The sequence below is a fragment of the Hypanus sabinus genome, chromosome 25 (assembly GCF_030144855.1).
Source record: "Hypanus sabinus isolate sHypSab1 chromosome 25, sHypSab1.hap1, whole genome shotgun sequence".
Taxonomy (NCBI): Eukaryota; Metazoa; Chordata; class Chondrichthyes; order Myliobatiformes; family Dasyatidae; genus Hypanus; species Hypanus sabinus.
This window is the reverse complement of record NC_082730.1, coordinates 44,919,329-44,946,463: the sequence shown is the minus strand read 5'-3', so window position 1 is coordinate 44,946,463 and position 27,135 is coordinate 44,919,329. Positions and strand designations below refer to the sequence as shown.

Here is a 27,135-nt window from a genome sequence, read left to right as displayed (position 1 = left end):
AGTAAATGAGGTGCTCGAGGAATATGAAGAATTTAAGAAGAATCTTAAGAAAGAAATTAGAAAAGCTAAAAGAAGATACAAGGGTTTCTACAGTTATATTAATAGCAAAAGGATAGTGAGGGATAAAATTGGTCCCTTAGAGAATCAGATTGGACAGCTATGTGTGCAGCCAAAAGAGATGGCGGAGATATTGAACAATTTTTTTCTTTGGTATTCACTAAGGAGAAGGATATTGAATTGTGTAAGGTAAGGGAAACAAATAGGGAAGTTATGGAAACTGTCGATTAAAGAGGAAGAAGTACTGGCACTTTTAAAGAATATAAAAAGTGGATAAGTTTCCGGATCCTGTCAGGATGTTCCCTAGGACCTTGAGGGAAGTTGGTGTAGAAATAGCAGGGGCTGTGACAGAAATATTTCAAATGTCTTTGGAAATGGGGATGGTGCCAGAGGATTGGCTTATTGCTCATGTGTTCCATTATTTAAAAAGGGTTCTAAGAGTAAACCTAGCAATTATAGGCCTGTCAGTTTGACTTCAGTGGTGGGTAAATTAATGGAAATTATTCTTAGAGATGGTAAATATAATTATCTGGATAGACAGGGCTGATAAGGAATAGTCAACATGGATTTGTGCGTGGAAGGTCATGTTTGACAAATCTTACTGAATTTTTTGAAGAGGTTACGAGGAAAGTTGATGAGGGTAAAGCAGTGGATGTTGTCTATTTGGACTTCAGTAAGGCCCTTGACAAGGTTGCACAGAAGGTTAGTTAGGAATGTTCAATTGTTAGGTATTAATATTGAAGTAGTAAAATGGATTCAACAGTGGCTGGATGAGAGATGCCAGAGAGTAGTGGTAGATAACTGTTTGTCAGGTTGGAGGCCGGTGACTAGTGGTGTGGCTCAGGGATCTGTCCTGGGTCCAATGATGTTTATCATATACATTAACGATCTGGATGATGGGGTGGTAAATTGGATTAGTAAGTATGCAGATGATACTAAGATAGGTGGCGTTGTGGATAATGAAGTTGATTTTCAACGTTTGCAGAGAGATTTAGGCCAGTTAGAAGAGTGGGCTGAAAGATAGCAGATGGAGTTCAATGCTGAGAAGTGTGAGGTGCTACATTTTGGTAGGACTAATCAGAATAGAACAGTTACTACCCCTCAGCCATCAGGCTTCAGAACCAGTATAGGTAACTTCACTCACCTCAACTCTGATTTCACTGCAACCTACAGACTCACCTTCAACCATTCCAGAACTCTTTTTCTCAGTATTATTCATTTTTTATTTGCACAAATGGCCTTCTTTTGCACATTGTATGTTTGTCAGTCATTGTTTATGTATATTATGTAAACAATATAGTTTATGTATTGTTTTTGTAATTTCTACTGTACTTTATTTTCCTGCCAGAAATGAATCTCAAGGTAGTGTATTGTAACATACAGTATATGGACTTTGATTTTGAGTTTTGTCTTTGAGAAGAGGGTGAGTTTGCATGTGGACTCATTATTGTCTGTGTTCAGGTTTACAGGTGGTGTTAAACTCGATCATCAGGGCGATGGTTCCTCTCCTGCATATCGCTCTGCTTGTCCTCTTCATGATCATCATCTATGCTATCATTGGCCTTGAGCTCTTCATGGGCAAGATGCATAAGACATGTTACTTCACTGGAACAGGTATAAAGCGACAATGGTGCAAACCAACACACCCACATTCACACATGTCTTCTTTGGTTGTCCATCAGAATCCGATAACGACGTCCTCTTCTTTAACGGTGAGATCTTTGATGACTATACAGTCCTATCCTGGACCCACAAGTTCTATTGCAGGCGGTATATGTATATGTGATAGTGGTGGCAACCATAGCTGCATTTCTCCTGGCTCTCTTCTGCTATCTTCTGGTTGTCCTTTCCATCTGCATAATACGAACCCTGTCCCTACGCAGCTGTCGCCAAATGTTACGGTCAGCAGCAACATCCTCAGGTCTGATCTTGCACTTCCTTAAAGCATTCTTCATCTGATCTTTACAGCACTTCTTCAGCCCTCCAGCTGAGCGTCAACCATGATGTAGCTGGCCGTATAACACTCTGCGGGGTAGCTGATACACGTACAGAAACACACACACACACACTCACTCACACAAGGCTTATTGAGAAAGTAAGGAGGCATGGGATCCAAGGGGACATTGCTTTGTGGATCCAGAACTGGTTTGTCCACAGAGACAAAAGGTGATTGTAGACGGGTCATATTCTGCATGGAGGTTGGTGACCAGTGGGGTGCCTCAGGGATCTGTTCTGGGATCCTTACTCTTTGTGATTTTTATAAGTGACCTGGATGAGGAAGTGGAGGGATGGGTTAGTAAATTTGCTGAGGACACAAAGGTTGGGGGTGTTGTGGATAGTGTGGAGGGTTGTCAGAGGTTACAGAGGGACATTGATAGGATGCAAAACTGGGCTGAGAAGTAGCAGATGGAGTTCAACCCAGATAAGCGTGAGGTGATTCATTTTGGTAGGTCAAGTATGATGGCAGAATATAGTATTAATGGTAAGACTCTTGGCAGTGTGGAGGATCAGAGGGATCTTGGGGTCCAAGTCCATAGAACACTCAAAGTTGCTACGCAGGTTCTCTGTGGTTAAGAAGGCATATGGTGCATTGGCCTTCATCGATCGTGGGATGAGCTGAGAGGTAATATTGCAGCTATATAGGACCCTGGTCAGGCCCCACTTGGAGTACTGTGCTCAGTTCTGGTCATCTCACTACAGAAAGGATGTGGAAGCCATAGAAAGGGTGCAGAGGAGATTTACAAGGATGTTGCCTGGATTGGGGAGCATGCCTTTTGAGAATAGGTTGAGTGAACTTGGCCTTTTCTCCTTGGAGTGACAGGTGATGAGAGGTGACCTAATAGCAGTGTACAAGATAATGAGAGGCATTGATTGTGTGGGCTGAAATGGCTAGCACGAGCGGTATAGTTTTAAGGTGCTTGGGAGTAGGTAGAGAGGAGATGTCAGGGGTAAGTTTTTTTACGCAGAGAGTGGTGAGTGCGTGGAATGGGCTGCCGGCAATGGTGGTGGAGGCGGAAATGATAGGGTCTTTTAAGAGACTCCTGGATTGGCTATATGGAGCTTAGAAAAATAGAGGGCTATGTATAAAGCCTAGGTATGGACATGTTCGGAACAGCTTTGTGGGCCGAAGGACCTGTATTGTGCTGTATGCCTTCTATGTTTCTATGTACAGAAACACACACACACTTACTCACACATATACAGAAAGACTCACATTCACACTCACTCATGCATGTACAGAAACGCACGTGCGCGCGCGCGCGCACACACACACACTCACTCACTCTCACACACAGACACAGCAACATGCACAGATCTGCATATATAGATTCTCTCAATTCCTCACCCCTTCCTCTTTAACTCTCACCTTTACTCCCTCCCTTGCCCCTTCACTCACTCTCACATTCCTTCTTGCACTCTCTCGCACACACACAGGCTCTCTGTACTAATAAGAATCACACATTCAGGTTCAAGTTGATCATCATTCAACTGTACGCACGTATACCGCTAAACGAAACAACGTTCCTGCAGACCAAGGTGCACAACACAGTATATACTGCTCTCACACAACACATGAGCTTCCTGTAGAAGTAGTAGAGGCCAGTTCAGTTGTGTCATTTAAGGTAAAATTGGATAGGTATATGGACAGGAAAGGAGTGGAGGGTTATGGGCTGAGTGCGGATAGGTGGGACTAGGTGAGATTAAGAGTTCGGCATGGACTAGGAGGGCCGAGATGGCCTGTTTCCGTGCTGTGATTGTTACATGGTTTATATATGGTTATATGAAGTTATATTACCACAAATAAATTAACAAATAGTAAATACATTCAAGAAGCACATTTAGCACAACATGAGTTAAAAAGTAAACAGTATAATGATCTCAGAATGGCGGTGCAGACTCGAGGGGCCGAATGGTCTACTTCTGCACCTATTGTCTATTGTCTATTGTCTATAATGATATTGGTGCTTCATAAGTGATGAGACTTGGATGGTGGCAGGGAGTTCAGTCGTCTTATGACCTGGGAGAAGAAGCTGTTTCCAATTCGAACTGTTCTTGCCCTAATCCTACAACACTGATAGTGTGGAGGTGGGTTGATCATTGGACAGATGGGGGGGAACACTGACAGTACTAAGAACCCTGTATCCACAGTGCCCCTGATAAAAATTTCTAATGGGTGGAAGAGAGACTCTAACGATCCTTTCAGCAGTCCTGGCAACCCTTTGTACGGTCTCGTTGTCAGATGCCTTTCAATTCCTGTTGATGAAGCTGGTCAGGACACTCCAAATTACTCCTGTAAAAGTTGGTTAGAATGGGGAGGGGGAGCCTCGCTCACCTCAATCTTAACAGCAGGTGGAGATGCTGCTGTGCTTCCTTGAATAAAGAGTTTGTGTTGAGGGACCAGGTGAAATCATCCATTATGTGCTGTCCCAGAAATATGAATGTGTCGTGGGGAATGGTCAACCTGCACTTTGCTAAAGTCTGCTATCTAGCTCTAGTGGCATCACGAGGAGGTGATGAGCAGGTGAGGTGAAGAGCTAAGTGGCAGAAGAAGAGGAAACGGGGAGGGGAAAAATGATCAGAAGGAGAAATCGATGTTCATGCCATCAGGTTGGAGATGACATCTACAGAATTAGGTTGCTCCTCCATCCTGACGGTGGCCTCGTCACGACAAGAAAGAAAGCCATGGACTGATATGTCAGAACAGGATTGGGGATGGGAAGTGAAGTGGTTGTCTGCCAGGGTATTCCGTTTTTGGCGGACGGAGCTCAGGTGCTCATCAAAGGTCAGCAGGGGTCGGCTGTTGTACTGGCTGCTTGATGGGTGTGTAGCGGATATGGTGCACGAGGTCAGGTTTGGAATGTGTGTAAAGCAGACCTAGATAGGTGTCTGTAACCAAGGTGGGTGAAAGGTTTTCAAATCAGAATCGGGTTAACTAGCACTGGCATATCTCACGAAATTTGTTGTTTTGCAGCAGCAGTAAAGTGCAATGTATATAAGTACTGTATATTTAAACAAGAAAATTAAATTACAAAAGTAATGCCAAAAGAGAGGGAAGTAACAAAGAGCTGAGGTGGTGTATGTGGGTTGAAGAAGCTGTTCCTGAAATATTGAGTGTGTGTCTTCAGGTTCCTGTATCTCTACCTCGATAGGAGCAATGAGATGATGTGTCTTCAGGTTCCTGTATCTCTACCTCGATAGGAGCAATGAGATGATGTGATGGGGGTCCTAGATGCCGCCTTTCAGAGGCAATGCCTTTTGAGGGTGTACTGGATGTTCGAGAGTTTAATACCTGTGTTGGGGCTGGCTGAGTTTACGACTTTCTGCACCTGTTTCTGATTCTACATATCAAATGTTGAAGCAACCAATCAGAATTTTCTCCACGGTCCATCTGCAGCCCTCGTCCCGTACCATACATCCGGTACCTGTACCAGCCCTCGTACCGTAACAGTGCCCCTCATCGGGTTCCTGTACCAGCCCTCGTCCCACACCGTACATCCGGTACCTGTACCAGCCCTCGTCCCACACCGTACATCCGGTACCTGTACCAGCCCTCGTCCCACACCGTACATACAGTACCTGTACCAGCACTCATCCCGTACCGTACATACAGTACCTGTACCAGCCCTCGTCCCATACCGTACATACAGTACCTGTACCAGTCCTCATACAGTACCTGTACCAGCCCTCGTCCCGAACCGTACATACAGTACCTGTACCAGCCCTCATCCCGTACCGTACATACAGTACCTGTACCAGCCCTCGTCCCGTACCGTACATACAGTACCTGTACCAGCCCTCATCCCGTACCATACATCCGGTACCTGTACCATCCCTCATCCCGTACAGTACATCCGGTACCTGTACCAGTCCTCGTCCCGTACCGTACATACAGTACCTGTACCAAACCTCATCCCGTACCATACATCCGGTACCTGTACCAGCCCTCGTCCCATATCGTACATACGGTACCTGTACCAGCCCTCGTCCCGTACCATACATCCGGTACCTGTACCAGCCCTCGTCCCATACCATACATCCGGTACCTGTACCAGCCCTCGTCCCATACCGTACATACAGTACCTGTACCAGTCCTCGTCCCGTACCGTACATACAGTACCTGTACCAGTCCTCGTCCCGTACCGTACATATGGTACCTGTACCAGCCCTCGTCCCGTACCATACATCCGGTACCTGTACCAGCCCTCATCCCGTACCGTACATCCGGTACCTGTACCAGCCCTCGTCCCGTACCGTACATACAGTACCTGTACCAGCCCTCATCCTGTACCGTACATACAGTACCTGTACCAGCCCTCGTCCCGTACCGTACATACAGTACCTGTACCAGCCCTCATCCCGTACCATACATCCGGTACGTGTACCATCCCTCATCCCGTACAGTACATACAGTACCTGTACCAGCCCTCATCCCGTACCGTACTTACAGTACCTGTATCAGCCCTCGTCCCATACCGTACATACAGTACCTGTACCAGCCCTCGTACTGTAACAGTGCCCCTCATCGGGTTTCTGTACCAGCCCTCATCCCGTACCGTACATCCGGTACCTGTACCAGCCCTCGTACCGTAACATACATCCGGTACCTGTACCAGCCCTCATACCGTAACATACATCCGGTACCTGTACCAGCCCTCATACCGTAACATACATCCGGTACCTGTACCAGCCCTCGTACCGTAACAGTGCCCCTCATCGGGTTCCTGTACCAGCCCTTGTCCCACACCGTACATACAGTACCTGTACCAGCCCTCGTCCCGTGCCGTACATCCGGTACCTGTACCAGCCCTCGTACTGTAACAGTGCCCCTCATCGGGTTTCTGTACCAGCCCTCATCCCGTACCGTACATCCGGTACCTGTATCAGCCCTCGTCCCATACCGTACATACAGTACCTGTACCAGTCCTCGTCCCGTACCGTACATACAGTACCTGTACCAGTCCTCGTCCCGTACCGTACATACGGTACCTGTACCAGCCCTCGTCCCGTACCATACATCCGGTACCTGTACCAGCCCTCATCCCGTACCGTACATCCGGTACCTGTACCAGCCCTCGTCCCGTACCGTACATACAGTACCTGTACCAGCCCTCGTCCCGTACCGTACATACAGTACCTGTACCAGCCCTCGTCCCGTACCGTACATACAGTACCTGTACCAGTCCTCGTCCCGTACCGTACATACAGTACCTGTACCAGCCCTCATCCCGTACCGTACATACAGTACCTGTACCAGCCCTCGTCCCACACCGTACATCCGGTACCTGTACCAGCACTCGTCCCACACCGTACATACAGTACCTGTACCAGCCCTCATCCTGTACCGTACATACAGTACCTGTACCAGCCCTCGTCCCGTACCGTACATACAGTACCTGTACCAGCCCTCATCCCGTACCATACATCCGGTACGTGTACCATCCCTCATCCCGTACAGTACATCCGGTACCTGTACCAGTCCTCGTCCCGTACCGTACATACAGTACCTGTACCAGCCCTCATCCCGTACCGTACTTACAGTACCTGTATCAGCCCTCGTCCCATACCGTACATACAGTACCTGTACCAGCCCTCGTACTGTAACAGTGCCCCTCATCGGGTTTCTGTACCAGCCCTCATCCCGTACCGTACATCCGGTACCTGTACCAGCCCTCGTACCGTAACATACATCCGGTACCTGTACCAGCCCTCATACCGTAACATACATCCGGTACCTGTACCAGCCCTCGTACCGTAACAGTGCCCCTCATCGGGTTCCTGTACCAGCCCTTGTCCCACACCGTACATACAGTACCTGTACCAGCCCTCGTCCCGTGCCGTACATCCGGTACCTGTACCAGCCCTCGTACTGTAACAGTGCCCCTCATCGGGTTTCTGTACCAGCCCTCATCCCGTACCGTACATCCGGTACCTGTACCAGCCCTCGTCCCACACCGTACATCCGGTACCTGTACCAGCCCTCGTCCCACACCGTACATACAGTACCTGTACCAGCCCTCATCCCGTACCGTACATACAGTACCTGTACCAGCCCTCGTCCCATACAGTACCTGTACCAGTCCTCATCCCGTACCGTACATACAGTACCTGTACCAGCCCTTATCCCGTACTGTACATACAGTACCTGTACCAGCCCTCGTCCCGTACCGTACATACAGTACCTGTACCAGTCCTCGTCCCGTACCGTACATACAGTACCTGTACCAAACCTCATCCCGTACCATACATCCGGTAACTGTACCAGCCCTCGTCCCATACCGTACATACGGTACCTGTACCAGCCCTCGTCCCGTACCATACATCCGGTACCTGTACCAGCCCTCGTCCCATACCGTACATACGGTACCTGTACCAGCCCTCGTCCCGTACCATACATCCGGTACCTGTACCAGCCCTCGTCCCGTACCATACATCCGGTACCTGTACCAGCCCTCGTCCCGTACCATACATCCGGTACCTGTACCAGCCCTCGTCCCATACCGTACATACAGTACCTGTACCAGCCCTCGTCCCACACCGTACATACGGTACCTGTACCAGCCCTCGTCCCGTACCGTACATACGGTACCTGTACCAGCCCTCGTCCCGTACCGTACATCCGGTACCTGTACCAGCCCTCGTCCCGTACCATACATCCGGTACCTGTACCAGCCCTCGTCCCGTACCGTACATCCGGTACCTGTACCAGCCCTCGTCCCGTACCGTACATCCGGTACCTGTACCAGCCCTTGTCCCGTACCATACATCCGGTACCTGTACCAGCCCTCGTCCCGTACCGTACATCCGGTACCTGTACCAGCCCTCGTCCCGTACCGTACATACAGTACCTGTACCAGCCCTCATCCCGTACCGTACATACAGTACCTGTACCAGCCCTCGTCCCGTACCGTACATACAGTACCTGTACCAAACCTCATCCCGTACCGTACATACAGTACCTGTACCAGCCCTCGTCCCGTACCGTACATACAGTACCTGTACCAGTCCTCGTCCCGTACCGTACATACAGTACCTGTACCAGCCCTCATCCTGTACCGTACATACAGTACCTGTACCAGCCCTCGTCCCACACCGTACATCCGGTACCTGTACCAGCCCTCGTCCCACACCGTACATACAGTACCTGTACCAGCCCTCATCCTGTACCGTACATACAGTACCTGTACCAGCCCTCGTCCCGTACCGTACATACAGTACCTGTACCAGCCCTCATCCCGTACCATACATCCGGTACGTGTACCATCCCTCATCCCGTACAGTACATCCGGTACCTGTACCAGTCCTCGTCCCGTACCGTACATACAGTACCTGTACCAGCCCTCATCCCGTACCGTACATCCGGTACCTGTACCAGCGCTCGTACCGTAACATACATCCGGTACCTGTACCAGCCCTCATACCGTAACATACATCCGGTACCTGTACCAGCCCTCGTACCGTAACAGTGCCCCTCATCGGGTTCCTGTACCAGCCCTTGTCCCACACCGTACATACAGTACCTGTACCAGCCCTCGTCCCGTGCCGTACATCCGGTACCTGTACCAGCCCTCGTACTGTAACAGTGCCCCTCATCGGGTTTCTGTACCAGCCCTCATCCCGTACCGTACATCCGGTACCTGTACCAGCCCTCGTCCCACACCGTACATCCGGTACCTGTACCAGCCCTCGTCCCACACCGTACATACAGTACCTGTACCAGCCCTCATTCCGTACCGTACATACAGTACCTGTACCAGCCCTCGTCCCATACAGTACCTGTACCAGTCCTCATCCCGTACCGTACATACAGTACCTGTACCAGCCCTTATCCCGTACTGTACATACAGTACCTGTACCAGCCCTCGTCCCGTACCGTACATACAGTACCTGTACCAGTCCTCGTCCCGTACCGTACATACAGTACCTGTACCAAACCTCATCCCGTACCATACATCCGGTACCTGTACCAGCCCTCGTCCCATACCGTACATACGGTACCTGTACCAGCCCTCGTCCCGTACCATACATCCGGTACCTGTACCAGCCCTCGTCCCATACCGTACATACGGTACCTGTACCAGCCCTCGTCCCGTACCATACATCCGGTACCTGTACCAGCCCTCGTCCCGTACCATACATCCGGTACCTGTACCAGCCCTCGTCCCGTACCATACATCCGGTACCTGTACCAGCCCTCGTCCCATACCGTACATACAGTACCTGTACCAGCCCTCGTCCCACACCGTACATACGGTACCTGTACCAGCCCTCGTCCCGTACCGTACATACAGTACCTGTACCAGCCCTCGTCCCGTACCGTACATCCGGTACCTGTACCAGCCCTCGTCCCGTACCGTACATCCGGTACCTGTACCAGCCCTCGTCCCGTACCATACATCCGGTACCTGTACCAGCCCTCGTCCCGTACCATACATCCGGTACCTGTACCAGCCCTCGTCCCGTACCATACATCCGGTACCTGTACCAGCCCTCGTCCCGTACAGTACATCCGGTACCTGTACCAGCCCTCATCCCGTACCGTACATACAGTACCTGTACCAGCCCTCGTCCCATACCGTACATACAGTACCTGTACCAGCCCTCATCCCGTACCATACATCCGGTACCTGTACCAGCCCTCGTCCCGTACCATACATCCGGTACCTGTACCAGCCCTCATCCCGTACCGTACATACAGTACCTGTACCAGCCCTCATCCCGTACCGTACATACAGTACCTGTACCAGCCCTCATCCCGTACCGTACATACAGTACCTGTACCAGCCCTCATCCCGTACCGTACATCCGGTACCTGTACCTTCCCTCATCCCGTACCGTACATCCGGTACCTGTACCAGCCCTCATCCCGTACCGTACATACAGTACCTGTACCAGCCCTCGTCCCGTACCGTACATCCGGTACCTGTACCAGCCCTCGTCCCATACCGTACATCCGGTACCTGTACCAGCCCTCGTCCCGTACCATACATCTGGTACCTGTACCATCCCTCATCTCGTACAGTACATCCGGTACCTGTACCAGCCCTCGTCCCATACCGTACATCCGGTACCTGTACCAGCCCTTGTCCCGTACCATACATCCGGTACCTGTACCAGCCCTCATCTCGTACCGTGCATCCGGTACCTATACCAGCCCTCGTCCCACACCGTACATCCGGTACCTGTACCAGCCCTTGTCCCATACCATGTGTCCAGTACCTGTTCTAGCCCTCGATCCATATTGTGGGCACGGTACCTGTACCAGCCCTTGTCCGGTACCACGTGTCCAGTGCCCCTTAGTCCGGTACCTGTACCAGCCTTTGCTCAACTTTTGCTCCATCTTTCTCCCTTCCTTCCTCTCCCTCCCCATCTCTTTCTCTCTCTCTATTTCTATCAACCTGCTCTATCTGCCTCTCTATCTCTCTTTAATTCTCTCCCTCTCCTTCTCCCTCTCCCTCCTTCTCTCTCTCCCCCTCCCTCCTCCCCCCCACACCTTTCTTGACTTAGATATCATCATGGAGGAGGACCCAGCACCTTGTGCCCACGCAGGCACTGGCCGACTCTGTACCCTGAACGGAACCGAGTGCAGGTCAGGCTGGCCTGGACCCAACAGCGGCATCACACACTTTGACAACTTTGGCTTTGCAATGCTAACCGTGTACCAGTGCATCACCATGGAGGGTTGGACTGACGTCTTGTACTGGGTAAGTCATTGCCTGTGAGTAATGTTGACCTTTCTTTCAGGCAGAGTTCAAATTCAAAGTAAATTTATAATCTGTCACCATTTACAAATCTGAAATTAATTTTCTTGCTGCAATTAGTAGAAAATTAAAGAAATTAATTTTAGAAAAATAGAGAACGTACCCATCCATTTCATCTGCCAAAAGCAGAAATTCAGTGGCCAAACATGTTAATTCTGATTCCTATTCCCGTTCTGATATGTAGTCTATGGCCTCCTTTTGAGCCACATTGAAACCACTGTCGGGGTGAAAGAGCAAAACCTTATATTCTGGTTGTGTAGCCTCCAACCTGATGGAAGGAACATCAATTTCTCCTTCCAAAAAAAAAAATTCCTTCCCTCTCCCTCCTTTTATTCCCCAATCTGACCCTTTAACTCTTCTCACCTGTCTATCACCTCCCCCGGGTCCATTCCTTCTCTTCCTCCACTCCCCTCTCCTATCAGATTCCTTCCTCTCCAGCCCCTTACCTTTCCCACCCGCCTGACTTCACCCATCACCTTCCAGCTATCCTGCTCCTCCCAACTTTTTATTCTGTTGTCTTCCCCCTTCCTTTCCAGTCCTGATGAAGGGTCTCGGATCAAAATGCCGAGTGTCATTAATTTCCGTGCATTCTGCCTGACCTGCTGAGATCCCCCAGCATTGAGTGTGTGTGTTGCTCTGGATTTCCAGCATCTGCAGAACTCCTGTGTTCAAGAAACAAATTATTGGATGGGTTGGGGAGCTGGGGAGTGTAACACCATTACATCACCAGTGACCAGGGTTCAATTCCTGCTGCTGCCTGTAAGGAGTTTGTTTCTTCCAGCTGATCCAGTTTACTCCCACATTCCAAAGGTGGAATGGGTTAGTAGGTTAATGGGTCACATGGGTGTAACTGAATGGAGCAGGCCGGATGGGCCAGAGGGTCTGTTATTGGACTGAAATCTCTAAATCTAAATACAATAGAATCTATGAAAAACTAAACACAAATGAAGACAGACAAGCAACCAGTGTACAAAAGACAAACTGTGCAAATAAACAGATATAAAATACTGAGAACAAGTTGTGGAGTCATTGAAAGTGAGTCTATAGGTTGAGAGGCAGTGCAGTGTTGAGGTGAGTGAAGTTATCCCCACTGGTTCAGGACCCGGATGATTGAGGGGTAGTAACTGTTCCTGAACCTGGTGGTTCCTTGGATTCTATACCTTGAAAGAAGAGAGCATGGCCTGGATGTTGGGGTCCTGAATGACGGATGATGCTTTGTTGTGTCAATGCTCCTTGTAGATGTACTCAGCGATGGGGATGGCTTTGTTTGTGGTGGACTGGGCTGTGTCCACCACTTTCTGTAGACAGTACACAGTGCAGAAACAGGCCATCTGGCTCAACGATTTCAAGTCATTCACACTTTCCAAGAGGCATTTCCCTCTCTTCATTTACTTCAGTGTGGTTGTCCAGCCTCCTCTTAAATACATTCATGTTGTTTAATTAGGCCATCAGTTAAAGGAGCAGAATTAGGCCATTTGGCCCATCGAGTCTGCTCCACCATTTCATCATGGCTGATCCAATGTTCCTCTCAGCCCAATCTCCTGCCTTCTCCTCGTATCCATGTCTCAACCAATCAATAATCTATTAACCTCTGCCTTAAATATACATAAAGGCTTGGCCTCCACAGTTGCCTGTAGCAAAGAATTCCACAGATTTACCTCTATCCGGTGAAAGAAATTCCTCCTCATCTTCATTCTAAAAGGATGCCCCTCTATTCTGAGGCTGTGTCCTCTGGTCTTAGACCCTCTCACCATAGGAAACATCCTCTCCACGACGCACAAAAAAGCTAGACGAACTCAGCAGGTCGGGCAGCATCCGTTGAAATGAGCGGTCAATGTTTCGGGCCGAGACCCTTTGTCAGTCCTCTCCACGTCCACTCTATCAAGGCCTTTCACCACTTGATAGTTTTCACTGAGTTCACCCCTCATTCTTATGAATTCTAGTGAATAATATCATAACACATAGGAGCAGAATTAGGCCATTCAGCCCATCAAGTCTGCACCACCATTTCATCACGTCTGATCCTGGATCCCACTCAACCCCATACACCTGCCTTCTCGCCATATCCTTTGATGCCCTGACTGTTCAGGAAACAAACAACTTCTGTCGGCCTTAAATATACCCACAGACCTGGCCTTCACTGCTGTCTGTGGCAGAGCATTCCACAGATTTACTGCTCTGCGGCTAAAGAATAAAATTCCTCTTTATCTCTGTTCGAAAAGATCTCCCCTCAATGCGAAGAAAATGCATTTCAGAATGTATGTTGTATAAGTTTGTCTGACATTAAATTCAATCTTTGAACCTTTGAATTTGAAGGTTGCACCCTCTAGTTCTGGATACCCCTACCACAGGAAACATCCTCTCCACATCCACCCTATCATGTCCTTTCAACAGTCAGTAGGTTTCAATGAGATGCTTCCCTGTATTCATCTAAATTCCAGTGAGTACAGGCCCAAAGCTGCCTCATATGTTAACCTTTCATTCCTAGAATCAACCTCGTGAACCTCCTCTGGACTCCCTCCAACAACAACACATCCTTTCTGAGATATGGGGCCCAAAACTGTTGACAATAATCCAGATGGGGCCTGACCAGTTTCTTATAAAAGCTCAGCATTATCTCCTTGCTTTTATATTCTGTTCCCCTTGAAATAAATACCAACAGTGCATTTCCCTTCTTTACCACAGACTCAACCTGTGAATTAACCTTCTGGGAGTCTTTTATGAGGACTCCTAAGTCCCTCTGCACCTCTGATGTTTGAAACTACTCCCCATTTAGATAATAGTCTGCACTATTGTTCCTTTACCAAAATGCATTATCATACATATCCCAACACTGTGTTCCATCTGCCACTTCTTTTGCACATTCTTCCAATTTGTCTAAGACCTGATGCGATTGCATTGCTTCCTCAGCACTATCTACCCCTCCACTATCTTCATATCATATCATCCACAAACTTTGCCACAAAGCCATCAATTCTGTTGTCTAAATCATTGACAAACAATGTGAAAAGTAGCAGTCCCAATACTGACCCCTGAGGAACACCACTAGTCACTGGCAGCCAACCAGAAAATGTTCCTTTTATTCCCACTCACTGACTCCTGCCTGTCAGCCATTCCTCTGTCCATGCCAGTATTCTTCCTGTGTCGCCATAGGATTTTATCTTGTTAAGCAGCCTCATGTGAGGCACCTTATCAAACACCTTTTGAACATCCACTGCCTTTCACTGTCCAGCCTGCTTGTTACTTCCTTGACAAATTCAAGTAGGTTTGTCAGGCAAGATTTCCCTTCACAGAAACCATGCTGACTTTCAGTTATTTTATCATTCGTCTCCAAGTACCTTGAAACCTCATCCTTAATAATAGACTCCAACACTTTCTCAACCACTGAGGTTAGGCCAACTGGACTATAATTTCCTTTCTTTTACCTTCCTCCTTTCCCAAAGAGTGAAGTGACATTTGCAATTTTCCATTCCTCTGGGACTATGCCAGAATCAAATAATTCTTGAAAGATCATGACCAATGCATGCGTTATCTCTTCAGCAACCTCTCTCAGGACTCTGGGATGTAGTTCATCTGGTCCAGGTGACTTATCCACCTTAAGACCTTTCAGTTTGCCTAGCTCTTTTTCCCTTGTAATGGCAATGGCACTTACTCCTGTTCCCTGACACTCATGGACCTCTGGCACATTGGTAGTGTCTTCCACAGTGAAAACCGATGCAAAATACACATTAAGTTCATCTGCCATTTCTTTGTCCCCCATTACTACCTCATCATTTTCCTAGACCATTTTCCAGTGGTCCAATATCAACTCTCACCTTCCTTTTATTCTTTATATAACTGAAAAAGCTTTTGTTATCCTGCTTTATATTATTGGCTAGTTTGCCCTCATATTTCATCTTTTCCCTTCTTATAGATTTTTTAGTGGCCTTTTGTTTTGGATTCTAAAAGCTTCCCAATCGTCCAGCTTCCCACTTCCTTTTGCTACTTTCTTTTCTTGCTACCTTCCTCTCCTTGGCTTTTATCTTGTTTCTGGGACCTCTACAATTTGTGATTTTTATTAACGACCTGGATGTGGGGGTAGAAGGGTAGGTTGGCAAGTTTGCAGACGACACAAAGGTTGGTGTTGTTGTGGATAGTGTTGTCGAAGATTGCAGAGAGACATTGATAGGATGCAGAAGTGGGCTGAGAAGTGGCAGATGGAGTTCAACACGGAGAAGTGTGAGATGGTACACTTTGGAAGGACAAACTCCAAGGCAGAGTACAAAGTAAATGGCAGGATACTTGATAGTGTGGAGGAGCAGAGGGATCTGGGGGTACATGTCCACAGATCCCTGAAAGTTGCCTCACATGTAGATAGGGTAGTTAAGAAAGCTTATGGGGTGTTAGCTTTCATAAGTCGAGGGATAGAGTTTAAGAGTCATGGGGTAATGATGCAGCTCTATAAAACTCTAGTTAGGCCACACTTGGAGTACTGTATCCAGTTCTGGTCGCCTCACTATAGGAAGGATGTAGAAGCATTGGAAAGGGTACAGAGAAGATTTACCATGATGCTGTCTAGTTTAGAGAGTATGGATTATGATCAGAGATTAAGGGAGCTAGGGCTTTACTCTCTGGAGAGAAGGAGGATGAGAGGAGACATGATAGAGGTGTACAAGATATTAAGAGAGGACAGCCAGTGCCTCTTCCCCAGGACACCACTGCTCAATACAAGAGGACATGGCTTTGATGTAAAGGGTGGAAAGTTCAAGGAGGATATTAGAGGAAGGTTTTTCACTCAGAGAGTGGTTGGTGTGTGGAATGCACTGCCTGAGTCAGTGGTGGAGGCAGATACACTAGTGAAATTTAAGAGGTATCTGGAGGAATTTAAGGTGGAGGGTTACATGGGAGGCATGGTTTAAGGATTAGCACAACATTGTGGGCTGAAGGGCCTGTACTGTGCTGTATTGTTCTATGCTCTATGCTGTCCTTAATTTCCCTTGTCAGCCATGGTTGCCTACCCCTGGCATTTGAGAACTTCTTCCTCTGTGGGTCATATCTATCCTGCGTCTTATGAACTAATCCCAGAAAGCTCATGGTTTGGCTTTGCCAAACTTGAGATTTTACTATTGGGCAGTTAATATACGATATTTAATATTTTGGACACAAGAATCGACTATAGCAGCTTGCCCACAATGGGTAAATTTGGAATGTAAATCTGTACAAGACTTTTCATTGTTTTCAATTTTAGGATTTTCACTTCCTTTTTCTTTATCTAAATTGAATAAACAAATAACTAATCCTATAGTTAAACATACATTGCAAATTTGGTTTCAATTTCGTAAATTTTTTGGCTTGAATAAGTTCATCTTATCAAGTGCTATAATATCTAACTTTCTTTTTCGGCCCTCTTTCATGGATTAAGCCTTTGTTTTATGGAAAACAAAAGGTATAACATGTTTTTGTGATCTATTTTTTAGATGATAGCTTTATGTCCTTTGAACAGATATCTAATAAATATAATTTCCCTCAAACTCATTTTTTTAGATATTTGCAAGTTAGAAATTTTTTGAATAACGAGTTTCAATCTTTTCCGAAACTATGTCCATCGGACATTACGGAAAAAATTTTAGCTCTGAATCCTTGTCAGAAGGGTTTAGTAGCTGTCATTTATAATATAATTATGAAAATACAGCCAGAAGTATCAGAAAAAATTAAGAAGGAATGGGAAGAAGAACTTCATTGTCTTATACCCACTGAGCAGTGGGAGAAAATTTTTACAATTAGTCAATTCTTCTTCTATTTGTGCTAAACATGCCCTAATACAATTTAAGGTTGTACATAGAGTCTAAGGATATGTCTAAGGATAAACTTGCTCGATTTTATTCTTATGTTAATCCAATCTGTGACAGATGTCATTCTGATGTCGCTTCATTGACCCATATGTTTTGGTCTTGCCCTTGTTTGCAAAATTACTGGAAAGATATTTTCGGTACTATTTCAACAGTTCCGAATATCAATTTCCAACTGCATCCTATTGCTGCAATTTTTGGTTTACCAATGGCGGATAATAGTCGTTTATCCCCCTTATCTCAATGGATGATTACATTTGTTACATTAATGGCTAGAAGATCTATTTTATTGAATTGGAAAGAAATTAATCCTGCAACTATATTTCAGTGGTTTTCTCAAACTATCTCTTGTTTGAGCTTAGAAAAAATTAGAAGTGTTGTCTTTGATCCTTCAGTTAAATTTGAAGAAACTTGGAGACCATTTATTCAACATTTTCATATGAGTTAAATTGTCTTTTCCTAAACCTCACTTTTATTATCCTTAATTATTTGGATGGAGGTTCGGAGTTATTGGCACTACTGTATATATTTGACATAATGCAATGGCCCATGTTGGTTAGTTTTTTCTTTCTTTTTTTTGGGGGGTTTTAAAAACTTCTTTTGTTCGCAATTACTATGAGTTTGGGAGGTTATTATATATTGATTATCATCTATTTGAATGTTTATTTAAACTATTAACTATGTACTCTCAATCTCTCTGTATTCATGTTTCATTTATGTTTGCTTAAAAATTAATAAAAAGATTTAAAAAGAAAGAAAGAAAGAAAGCTCAGCCATCACTACTCTGCCATCATTCCCACCAGTATCCTCCTCCAATCCACCTGGGCAAGCTCCTCTCTCATATCTCTGTAATTCCCTTTATTCCACTGCAATACTGAAACGCATGAATTATGCTTTTCCCTCTCAAATTGCAGTATGAATTCAATCATATTATGATCATTGTCTCCTAAGAGTTCCTTTACGTCAAGCTCCCTAATAAGATCTGAGTTATTAAACAACACCCAATCTCAAGATAAGTTTTCCCTGAGTAGGCTCAAACACAAGTTGCTCTAAAAATCCATGTGTAGGCATTTAACAAATTCCCCCTCTTGCGATCCGACACCAACCTGATTTTCCCAATCCCCTTTCATCTCAAAGTCCCCCATTACAATAGTATCATTACCCTTATTACATGCCTTTCCAGCTCCCTTTGCAATCTTAACCTCACATGTTGGCTGCTATTTTAAGGCCTATATATGATTCCCATAATGGTTTTCTTGCAATTTCTTAACTCTACCACAGAATTCAACCTTCTGTGGCCCTATGCCACCTCTTTCTAAAGATGTAATTCCATCTCTTACCCACAGAGCCACACCACTGCCTATGCCTTCCTGCCTGTCTTTTTGGTACAAAGTAAATTCTTTGATGTTAAGCTGTCAACTATGGCCTTCTTTCAGCCAGGACTCAGTGATGCCCACAGTCATACCGATCAATCTCTAATTACATGATGAGTTTGTCCACCTTATTCCAAATGCTACACACACCATCTTCAGCCCTGCATTCTTCACCCTTTTGAATTTTGCCTCAGTGGTACAATTTAACTCTTTGCTCTAAATGCATTTTACCCAGTCATTGGCTTGTCCTTCCTTATGTTCATGTTATACACATCATCTCCTTGTAAACCTGCTGGCTCATCCTCAGCTCTTATCATACTGGTTTCCATCCCCTTGCCATATTAGTTTAAACCACTCCCAAGAGCTCTCGTAAATCTGCCCACAAGAATATTGGTCTCCCTCAGATTCAAGTGCTGCCCATCCCTTTTGTATAGGTCACATCTGCTCCAGAAGAGATCCCAATAATCCAGAAATCTCATCCTTGCCCCTGCTCCAATTCTTCAGCCACACATTTATCTGCCACCTCATTGTCTTCCTATCGTCACTGTCACATGGTACCAGCAATAATCCCAAGGTTACTACCCTCAAGTCCTGCTTCTCAGCTTCCTTCCTAACTCCCTGAATTCTGTTTTCAGGACCTCCTCCCTTCTTCTAACTATGCCATTGGTACCAATGTGTTCCACGACTTCTGGCTCCTCACCCTCCCTTTTCTGGATGTTGTGGATATGTTGAGAAACATTGTGGACCCTGGCACCTGGGAGGCAAACTACCATCCGTGTTTCCTTTTTGCATCCACAGAATCCTCCAGCTGTCCCCCATCCCTGCTGCCATCTTCTTCAGTTCCCTACCCTTCTGAGCCACAGGGCCAGACAGTGTCAGAGGCATGGCTGTTGTTGCTTCCCCAGCTTGGTTCTCACTCCCCCCCCCGCAATACTCAAAATGGAGTACTTATTGTTGAGGTGCTCTCCACTATCTGACGTTTTCCCTTCCCTCTCCTGACAGTCACCTGTTTATCTATCTGCTGTAGCCTTGGGGTTACTACCTCCCTGTAGCTCCTGTCTATCACTGCTTCACTTTCCCTAGCAAGCTGAAGGCCATCGAGCTGCAGCTCCAGTTCCTGTACATGGTCCCTAAGGAGCTATGAGCTATAGATTTATTCAAGCTCTTGAACCACTCCCTGAGGGGGTAAACACCACAGTCACATTGCACTTTGGGTAAAGTTTCTTCAGTATTTGTTGCTGGATTACTCAACAACCATTTTACATCATTGCTGCATAGTGGTTAGCGCATCGCTATTATAGCTTGCGGTGTTGGGAGTTCAGAGTTCAATTCGGTGGCACCCCATGAGTGCTTGTGTTAACTCTGGGTGCTCCAGTTTGCTCCCACATTCCAAAGAGTACCGGTTTGTGGGGTAGTTGGTGATTGTAGTGAGGCTTGGGTTAAATAGGTGGATCACTCGGCCAGAAGGCTCCGTTCTGTGCTTATTTCTGAATACAAATACTAATCAGCAGTCTCCGCAAAGAAGTGCTCTCTCTGTATCATGCTGTTCATGAATTTAAACCAGTGAAGATTTAGGGATTAGCTTTACTTGTCCCATTGCACATGGAGATACACAGTGAGATGCATCGTTTGTGTCGATGATGAGCACAGTCGGTAAGTTAGCTGGGATCACCATAGGAAGGCCACAACTTACAAACTGGTACAGCTTTGGAATGTGAGGGACCCAGAGGAAGTCCAAGCGGCCACAGGGGCAACAGCGGCTTACAGGCGGTGGTGAGAATTAAACCCTGATTGCTGGTGCTGACCGCCTCCATTATTAACGGGGTGGTCTGACAGCATAGTGGCTTGTGCATTGACTTACAGCCCCAACCGTCACCCATTTCATAATGATTTTGTCCAATCTTTGTCCAGTTTCTAGGTACACTCACACACAAAATGCTGAGGGAACTCCACAGGTCAGGCAGCATCTGTGGAGGAGAATAAACAGCCAATCATTGGAGTCGAGACCCTTCAGAAAGGAAAGAAGAAACCAGAATAAAAAGGTAGAGAAACTGGAAAGAGCTGGCAGGTGACAGGTGAGACCAGGGGAGGGGAAGCCAGCTGGGGTAGGGAATGAAATTAGGAGCTGGGAGGTGATAGGTGAGACCAGGGGAGGGGAAGCCAGCTGGGGGGGGGGGTAGGGGAATGAAATTAGGAACTGGCAGGTGACAGGTGAGACCAGGGGAGGGGAAGCCAGCTGGGGGGGGGGGTTAGGGGAATGAAATTAGGAGCTGGCAGGTGACAGGTGAGTCCAGGGGAGGGGAAGCCAGCTGGGGGGGGGGGGTAGGGAATGAAATTAGGAACTGGCAGGTGACAGGTGAGACCAGGGGAGGGGAAGCCAGCTGGGGGGGGGGGGAGAGGAGGGTAGGGGAATGAAATTAGGAACTGGCAGGTGATAGGTGAGACCAGGGGAGGGGAAGCCAGCTGGGGGGGGGGGGAGAGGAGGGTAGGGGAATGAACTTAGGAACTGGCAGGTGATAGGTGAGACCAGGGGAGGGGAAGCCAGCTGGGGGGGGGGGGTTAGGGGAATGAAATTAGGAGCTGGCAGGTGACAGGTGAGACCAGGGGAGAAGGGGTGAGAGGGGAGCCAGGAAGGGGAATAGAAAAAGAGAGAAGGGGAAGGGGAGGAATTAAGACAAGTTAGAGATAGATGTTCATGCCATCAGGTTAGAGGCTTACCTGGCCTTTATTTATCACCTATCAGCTTGTATTCCTCCCCCTCTGCTGACCACCTTATTCTGGCTTCTTCCCCTTTCCTTTCCAGTCCTGAAGAAGGGTCTTGGCCTGAAATATGGAGTTTATTTATCTCCATAGATGCTGCCAGACCTACTGAGTTGCTCTGGATTTCCAGAATCTTTTGCTTATCAGATTTGCTTGCTCCTCGTTTGGTATTCTGTGCAGTGACTCCTGTATTGTCACTGCTGTCAGGTGGTAGTCATACGTGCCTCTGGCCAGTGTTTTCTACTGACATATTCCACCTACCACTGCTCCGTTTGTTACCAGTAGTTTATTGTTTCCCATAGGATACTGCCTTCCTCTACTTTTATTACCAGATAATCAAAATCGTACAGTGTGAACCCATCTCGGATAATATATTTGCAAATTTCCATCAGATGTTTTGGTACAGTAAGGACCCTCTGTACCTAGTAAGGTGGCCGTTGAGTGTCTTCTGCTGCTGTAGCCCATCCATTTCAAGGTGCAGAAATGCTCTTCCGCATTCTACTGTTGTAACACGATTGTTTGAGTTACCGTCACCTTCCTGTCAGCTTGAACCAGTCTGGCCATTCTCCTCTGACCTCTCTCATTAACAAGGTGTTCTCGTCCACAGAACTGCTGCTCGGATTTTTCAGATTTGATTTTTACTTTTAATCCTTGTCAGAAGGGATTAGTAGCTTTTATTTATAACATGATTATGAAGATACAGCCAGAAATATCGGATAGAATTAGACAAGAATGGGAAAAAGAACTTCGATGTAATATATCAACAGATAAATGGGAAAAAATTTTACAAATGGTTAATTCCTCCTCTATTTGTGCTAAACATGCTTTAATACAATTTAAAATTGTACATAGAGCTTATATGTCTAAAGATAAACTTGCCCGATTTTATTCGCATATCAATCCTCAATGTGACAGATGTCACTTAGAAGTGGCTTCATTGACTCACATGTTTTGGACATGTCCCACTTTACATAACTATTGGAAGGACATTTTTGATGTCATTTCCTCAGTATGGAATATCGATTTACAACCCCATTTTATTACTGCAATTTTCGGTATACCAAATGAAGATGGCAATCAACTTTCCCCTTCAATCAGACGAATGATTGCCTTTGTAACATTAATTGCCAGAAGGTCTATATTACAAAACTGGAAAGAAGTAAATCCTCCTACTACATTTCAGTGGTTCTCCCAAACTATTTCTTATTTGAGTTTGGAAAAAATCAGAAGCACTATCTTTGATTCTTCAATTAAATTTGAAGAAACCTGGGGACCATTTATTCGACACTTTCATATGAATTAATTTGGCTTATTTCAGATCCTTTTCTCTACTTATACTTGTTCAGGTATGGAGTTCTGGAGTTCTTTTCCTGACACCTTTATATATTTATAAAGTGTTATTATTGCCCATGTTAGTGTTAGTTTAGTATTTTTTTTCATTATATATTTTTTCTCATATATAATTTCAATTTTTTTTTTCTCTTTTTTCGACGATTATTTTTGTTTTTCATATATATTTACATAGACTTGATTGATTTATGCACCTTTTGTTGATGGATGTTTTAATAGGATATTATTATCCTATTACTAATGTAATCTCAAGTTTATTGAATCTGTAATCTATTCATTATTTTGTGTTGTTTTTTTTATATATGAAATTTAATAAAAAGATTGAAAAAGAAAGAGAAAGAACTGCTGCTCACTGGTCTATCGCACCATTCTCTGTAAACTCTAAAGACTGTTGTGAATAAAATCTGAGTTTCAGCAGTTTCTGAGATACACAAACTGCCCCACCTAGCACCAACAATGCATGGTCAAAGTCACTTAAATCCCATTTCGTCCCCTTTCTGATGTCTAGTCTGAACAACAACTGAACCTCTTGACCATGTCTGCATGCTTTTATGCATTGAGTTACTGCCATGTGATTGACTGATTAGATATTTGCATTAATGAGCAGGTGTACAAGTTTACCTGAAGTGGCCTCTGAATGTTTATATAGTATAAATCCATACTTTACCTTTGTGAACTGATCCCTGGATCTGTGTTTCTCAGGTTAATGATGCCATAGGTAATGAGTGGCCTTGGATCTACTTTGTCAGCCTTATCCTGCTGGGATCTTTCTTTGTACTCAACCTAGTCCTCGGTGTTCTAAGTGGGTGAGTTGACCATTGGAGAACATTCTGGGGTACTAATAGTTGTGTATTCATGTGGCGCTGTGGTAGTGTAGTGGTTAGATCATAAAACATTGCAACAGAATTATGCCAGTTGGCCCATTGTGTCTATTCTGCCATTCAATCATAGCTGATCCTTTTTCCCCCTTCTCAGCCCCACTCTCCGGCCTTCTCCCCATAACCTTTGATGCTGTGTCCAATCAAGAACCTGTCAATCTCTGCCTTAAATACACCCAACGACCTGGCCTCCACAGCTGCCTGTGGTAACAAATTCCACAAATTCACTACCCGGTTGCTGAGAAATTTCTCTGCATCTGTTTTAAATGGACACCCCTCTATCCTGAGGTTGTACCCTCTTGTCCTAGACTCCCCCACCATGGAAAACATCCTTTCACATCTACTCTGTCTAAGCCTTTCAACATTCGAAAGGTTTCAATTAGATCCCTCCTCACCCTTCCAAATTGCAGTGAGTACAGGCCCAGAGCCATCAAATGTTCTTTGTATGATAACCCTTTCATTCCCAGAATCGACCGGTTAGCACAACAATATTACAGCTTGGGATGTTTCGGAGTTTATTCAGTTCCAGTGCCATTCTGTAAAGTCTTTGTACATTCTCCCTATGGAACGTGTGACTTTCCCCTGGCTGTTCCAGTTTCCTCCCACAGTCCAAAGATGTACTGTGTAGGTTAATTGGTCATTGTAAATTGTGCTGTGATTAGGTTAGGGTCAGTCAGGTTTGTCAAGGTTGCTGGGCTGGCGTGACTCGAAGAGCCATATGGCTAAAATAAAATAAAATAAAAAATAAATTGGTCTAACTTTGGTCGACACACTGTCATGTAGTGACTGGCATAACACTAATTTTGTCCTATGTCTTATGGAGATATAGTTGCAGATTCACCACCCTCTGGCTGAAGAAGTTTGTTGTGTATGAGCACGTGTGTGGGTGGGGGTGAAGTGATGATCTGAACGAAACCGTAGATACGGTTTGGAAGCGTGTTCTGGTTTTATAGATCTGTCCGTTCAGTCAATATGGAAGTGAGCTCTGCGTATTTATTTATCTATTTATTGAGATACAGCGCAGAATAGGCCCATCTGACCCAGCGACCCCCCCACCCCGATTTAACCCTAGCCTAATCATGCGACAATTTACAATGACCAATTAACCTACCAACCGGTATGTCTTTGGACTGTGGGAGGAAACCAGGGCACCCAGAAAAAATCCCATGCATTCCACGAAAACATACAGGTTCCTTACAGGTGACATAGGAAATGAACTTTGAACTCCAACGGCCTGAGTTGTAATAGGTTGCACTGACTACGCTGCCGGGGTGCACATCTATGGAGATATAAAGACAGATTCTTCACCCTCTGGCTTTACGAGGATGTGTGAATGGGGGAAGGGGTGATATGAACAAAATTTAACATGTTACCATAGATACGGTGGAACTGCACATTAGTTTTATAGACCAGCCCTTTCGGTCAATACCGAAGTTGGAGTGACTGGACTGGACCGTCTGAATTCCAGGGAGTTCTCCAGGGAGAGAGAAAAGGCCAAGTCACGGGGAGACTTCCAGAAGTTCCGGGAGAAGCAACAGCTAGACGAAGATCTGAAGGGATATCTGGACTGGATCACCCACGCAGAGGACATTGACGTGGACCACGTCAGGCATCGAGAAGGTGAGTAGTCAACTCCATCTATCATGGGTTATCACATTTATTTGTTTAGACACAATTCCGGGCGAGGGCAGTGGGGGTAAGCTTCCACAACATAGTAGCAGTTTAAATGGTTTCTGCTTGAACGGCCTGACAGCCAAGTCCAGGTGAACTGTTACTACTGCCAGGACAAAGGGAAAAAGTGGTGCCTTAAAACCAGCTGCTTTGGGCAAATGGAGCTCATCAACCATGTAGAAGGAAAACTGATCTTAAACCTCTGCTATCTGTGGCTATACTCTCTCATTGGGAAGGCTTCTAGTGTAAACTCCAGAGCCAGGGACCCTAAGGCAGGCCCACGTTGAGTTCATCATTGACGGGCAACTCCTGTGCACAACTGGTGCCGAACTGTATTGGTCTCTGCTATTCCTTTGAATTCATCAGCTGCATGGAGAGGGGGTGTGCAACAGCTTGTTGTCTATTGTACTGACCTGACAACTAGAACACAACATCCATGACCAATGGTGGGCCTCATTTAGAGATACAGCATCTTTTGGCCCAACGAGCTGTACCATCTAGCAACCCCACCTATTTAAACTTAGCCCAGTCACAGGACAATTTACAATGGCCATTTAATTGATCGTTGGATTGTGGGAGGAAACTGTAGCACCCAGAGGAAACCCAAGCACTCACAGGAAGGATGTACAAACTTCTTAAAGAGGGTGTCAGAATAGAATTTTGAACTCCGGAACATCCTGAGCTATAATAGCACCATGCTCATCTCTACACCACCATGGCGTGCTATTCAGAGGGAATGGGTGACACGGTAAGGTAGTGGTTAGCGAAACACATTACTGCACCAGTGACCTGCGTACAATTCCAGCTCCTGTCTGTGAGGCATTTGCACGTTCTCCCTGTGAGTGCTTGGGTTTCCTCCCACAGCCCAAAGCTGCAGGATAAGTATGCTAATTAGTCATAAAGAAGTACAGCGCAGAAATAAGCCATTTACCATCTAGGCCATGCAGAAACCATTTAAACTGCCCTCTCCCATTGACCTGCACCATGACCATCATTTGCCATTCCCCTACTGTTCCTGTACCTATCCAAACTTTGCTTAAATGTTGAAATTGAACTCACATACACCACTTGGCACCTCATTCCACATTAGAACTCAGGTCCTCCAGACCCAGCAATATCCTTGTAAATTTTCTCTGTACTCTTTCAATTTTGTTGACAACTTTCCTGTAGATAGGTGAGCAAAACTGCACCCAGTACTCCAAATTTAACCTCGTCAACGTCTTGTACAACTTCAACATATCATCCCTACTCCTGTACCTCAGTACATTGATTTATGAAGGCCAGTGTGCCAACAGCTTTCCTTACTACCCTATCTACCTGTGACGCCACTTTCAATGATTTTTATTCCCAGATCCCTTTGTTCTACCACATTTCCCCGTGATCTGCTGTTCACTGGTTGGTCCTACTGAAGTGTAAAACCTTGCACTTGTTTGCATTAAATTCCAACTGCCAATTTTCA

At 46.0% G+C, this 27,135-nt stretch overlaps 1 protein-coding gene across 1 annotated transcript in view; it reads left to right on the top strand.

Moving 5' to 3' along the window:
- Nucleotides 1–27,135, top strand: part of LOC132381205 (voltage-dependent L-type calcium channel subunit alpha-1S-like) — a 381,429-nt gene that overhangs the window by 60,428 nt on the left and 293,866 nt on the right. The window contains exons 5-8 of the mRNA XM_059950504.1: nucleotides 1,519–1,671; nucleotides 11,563–11,759; nucleotides 23,830–23,933; nucleotides 25,474–25,625. Coding sequence (XP_059806487.1) covers nucleotides 1,519–1,671; nucleotides 11,563–11,759; nucleotides 23,830–23,933; nucleotides 25,474–25,625 — 606 coding nt within the window. The remainder of the gene's footprint in view (nucleotides 1–1,518; nucleotides 1,672–11,562; nucleotides 11,760–23,829; nucleotides 23,934–25,473; nucleotides 25,626–27,135) is intronic.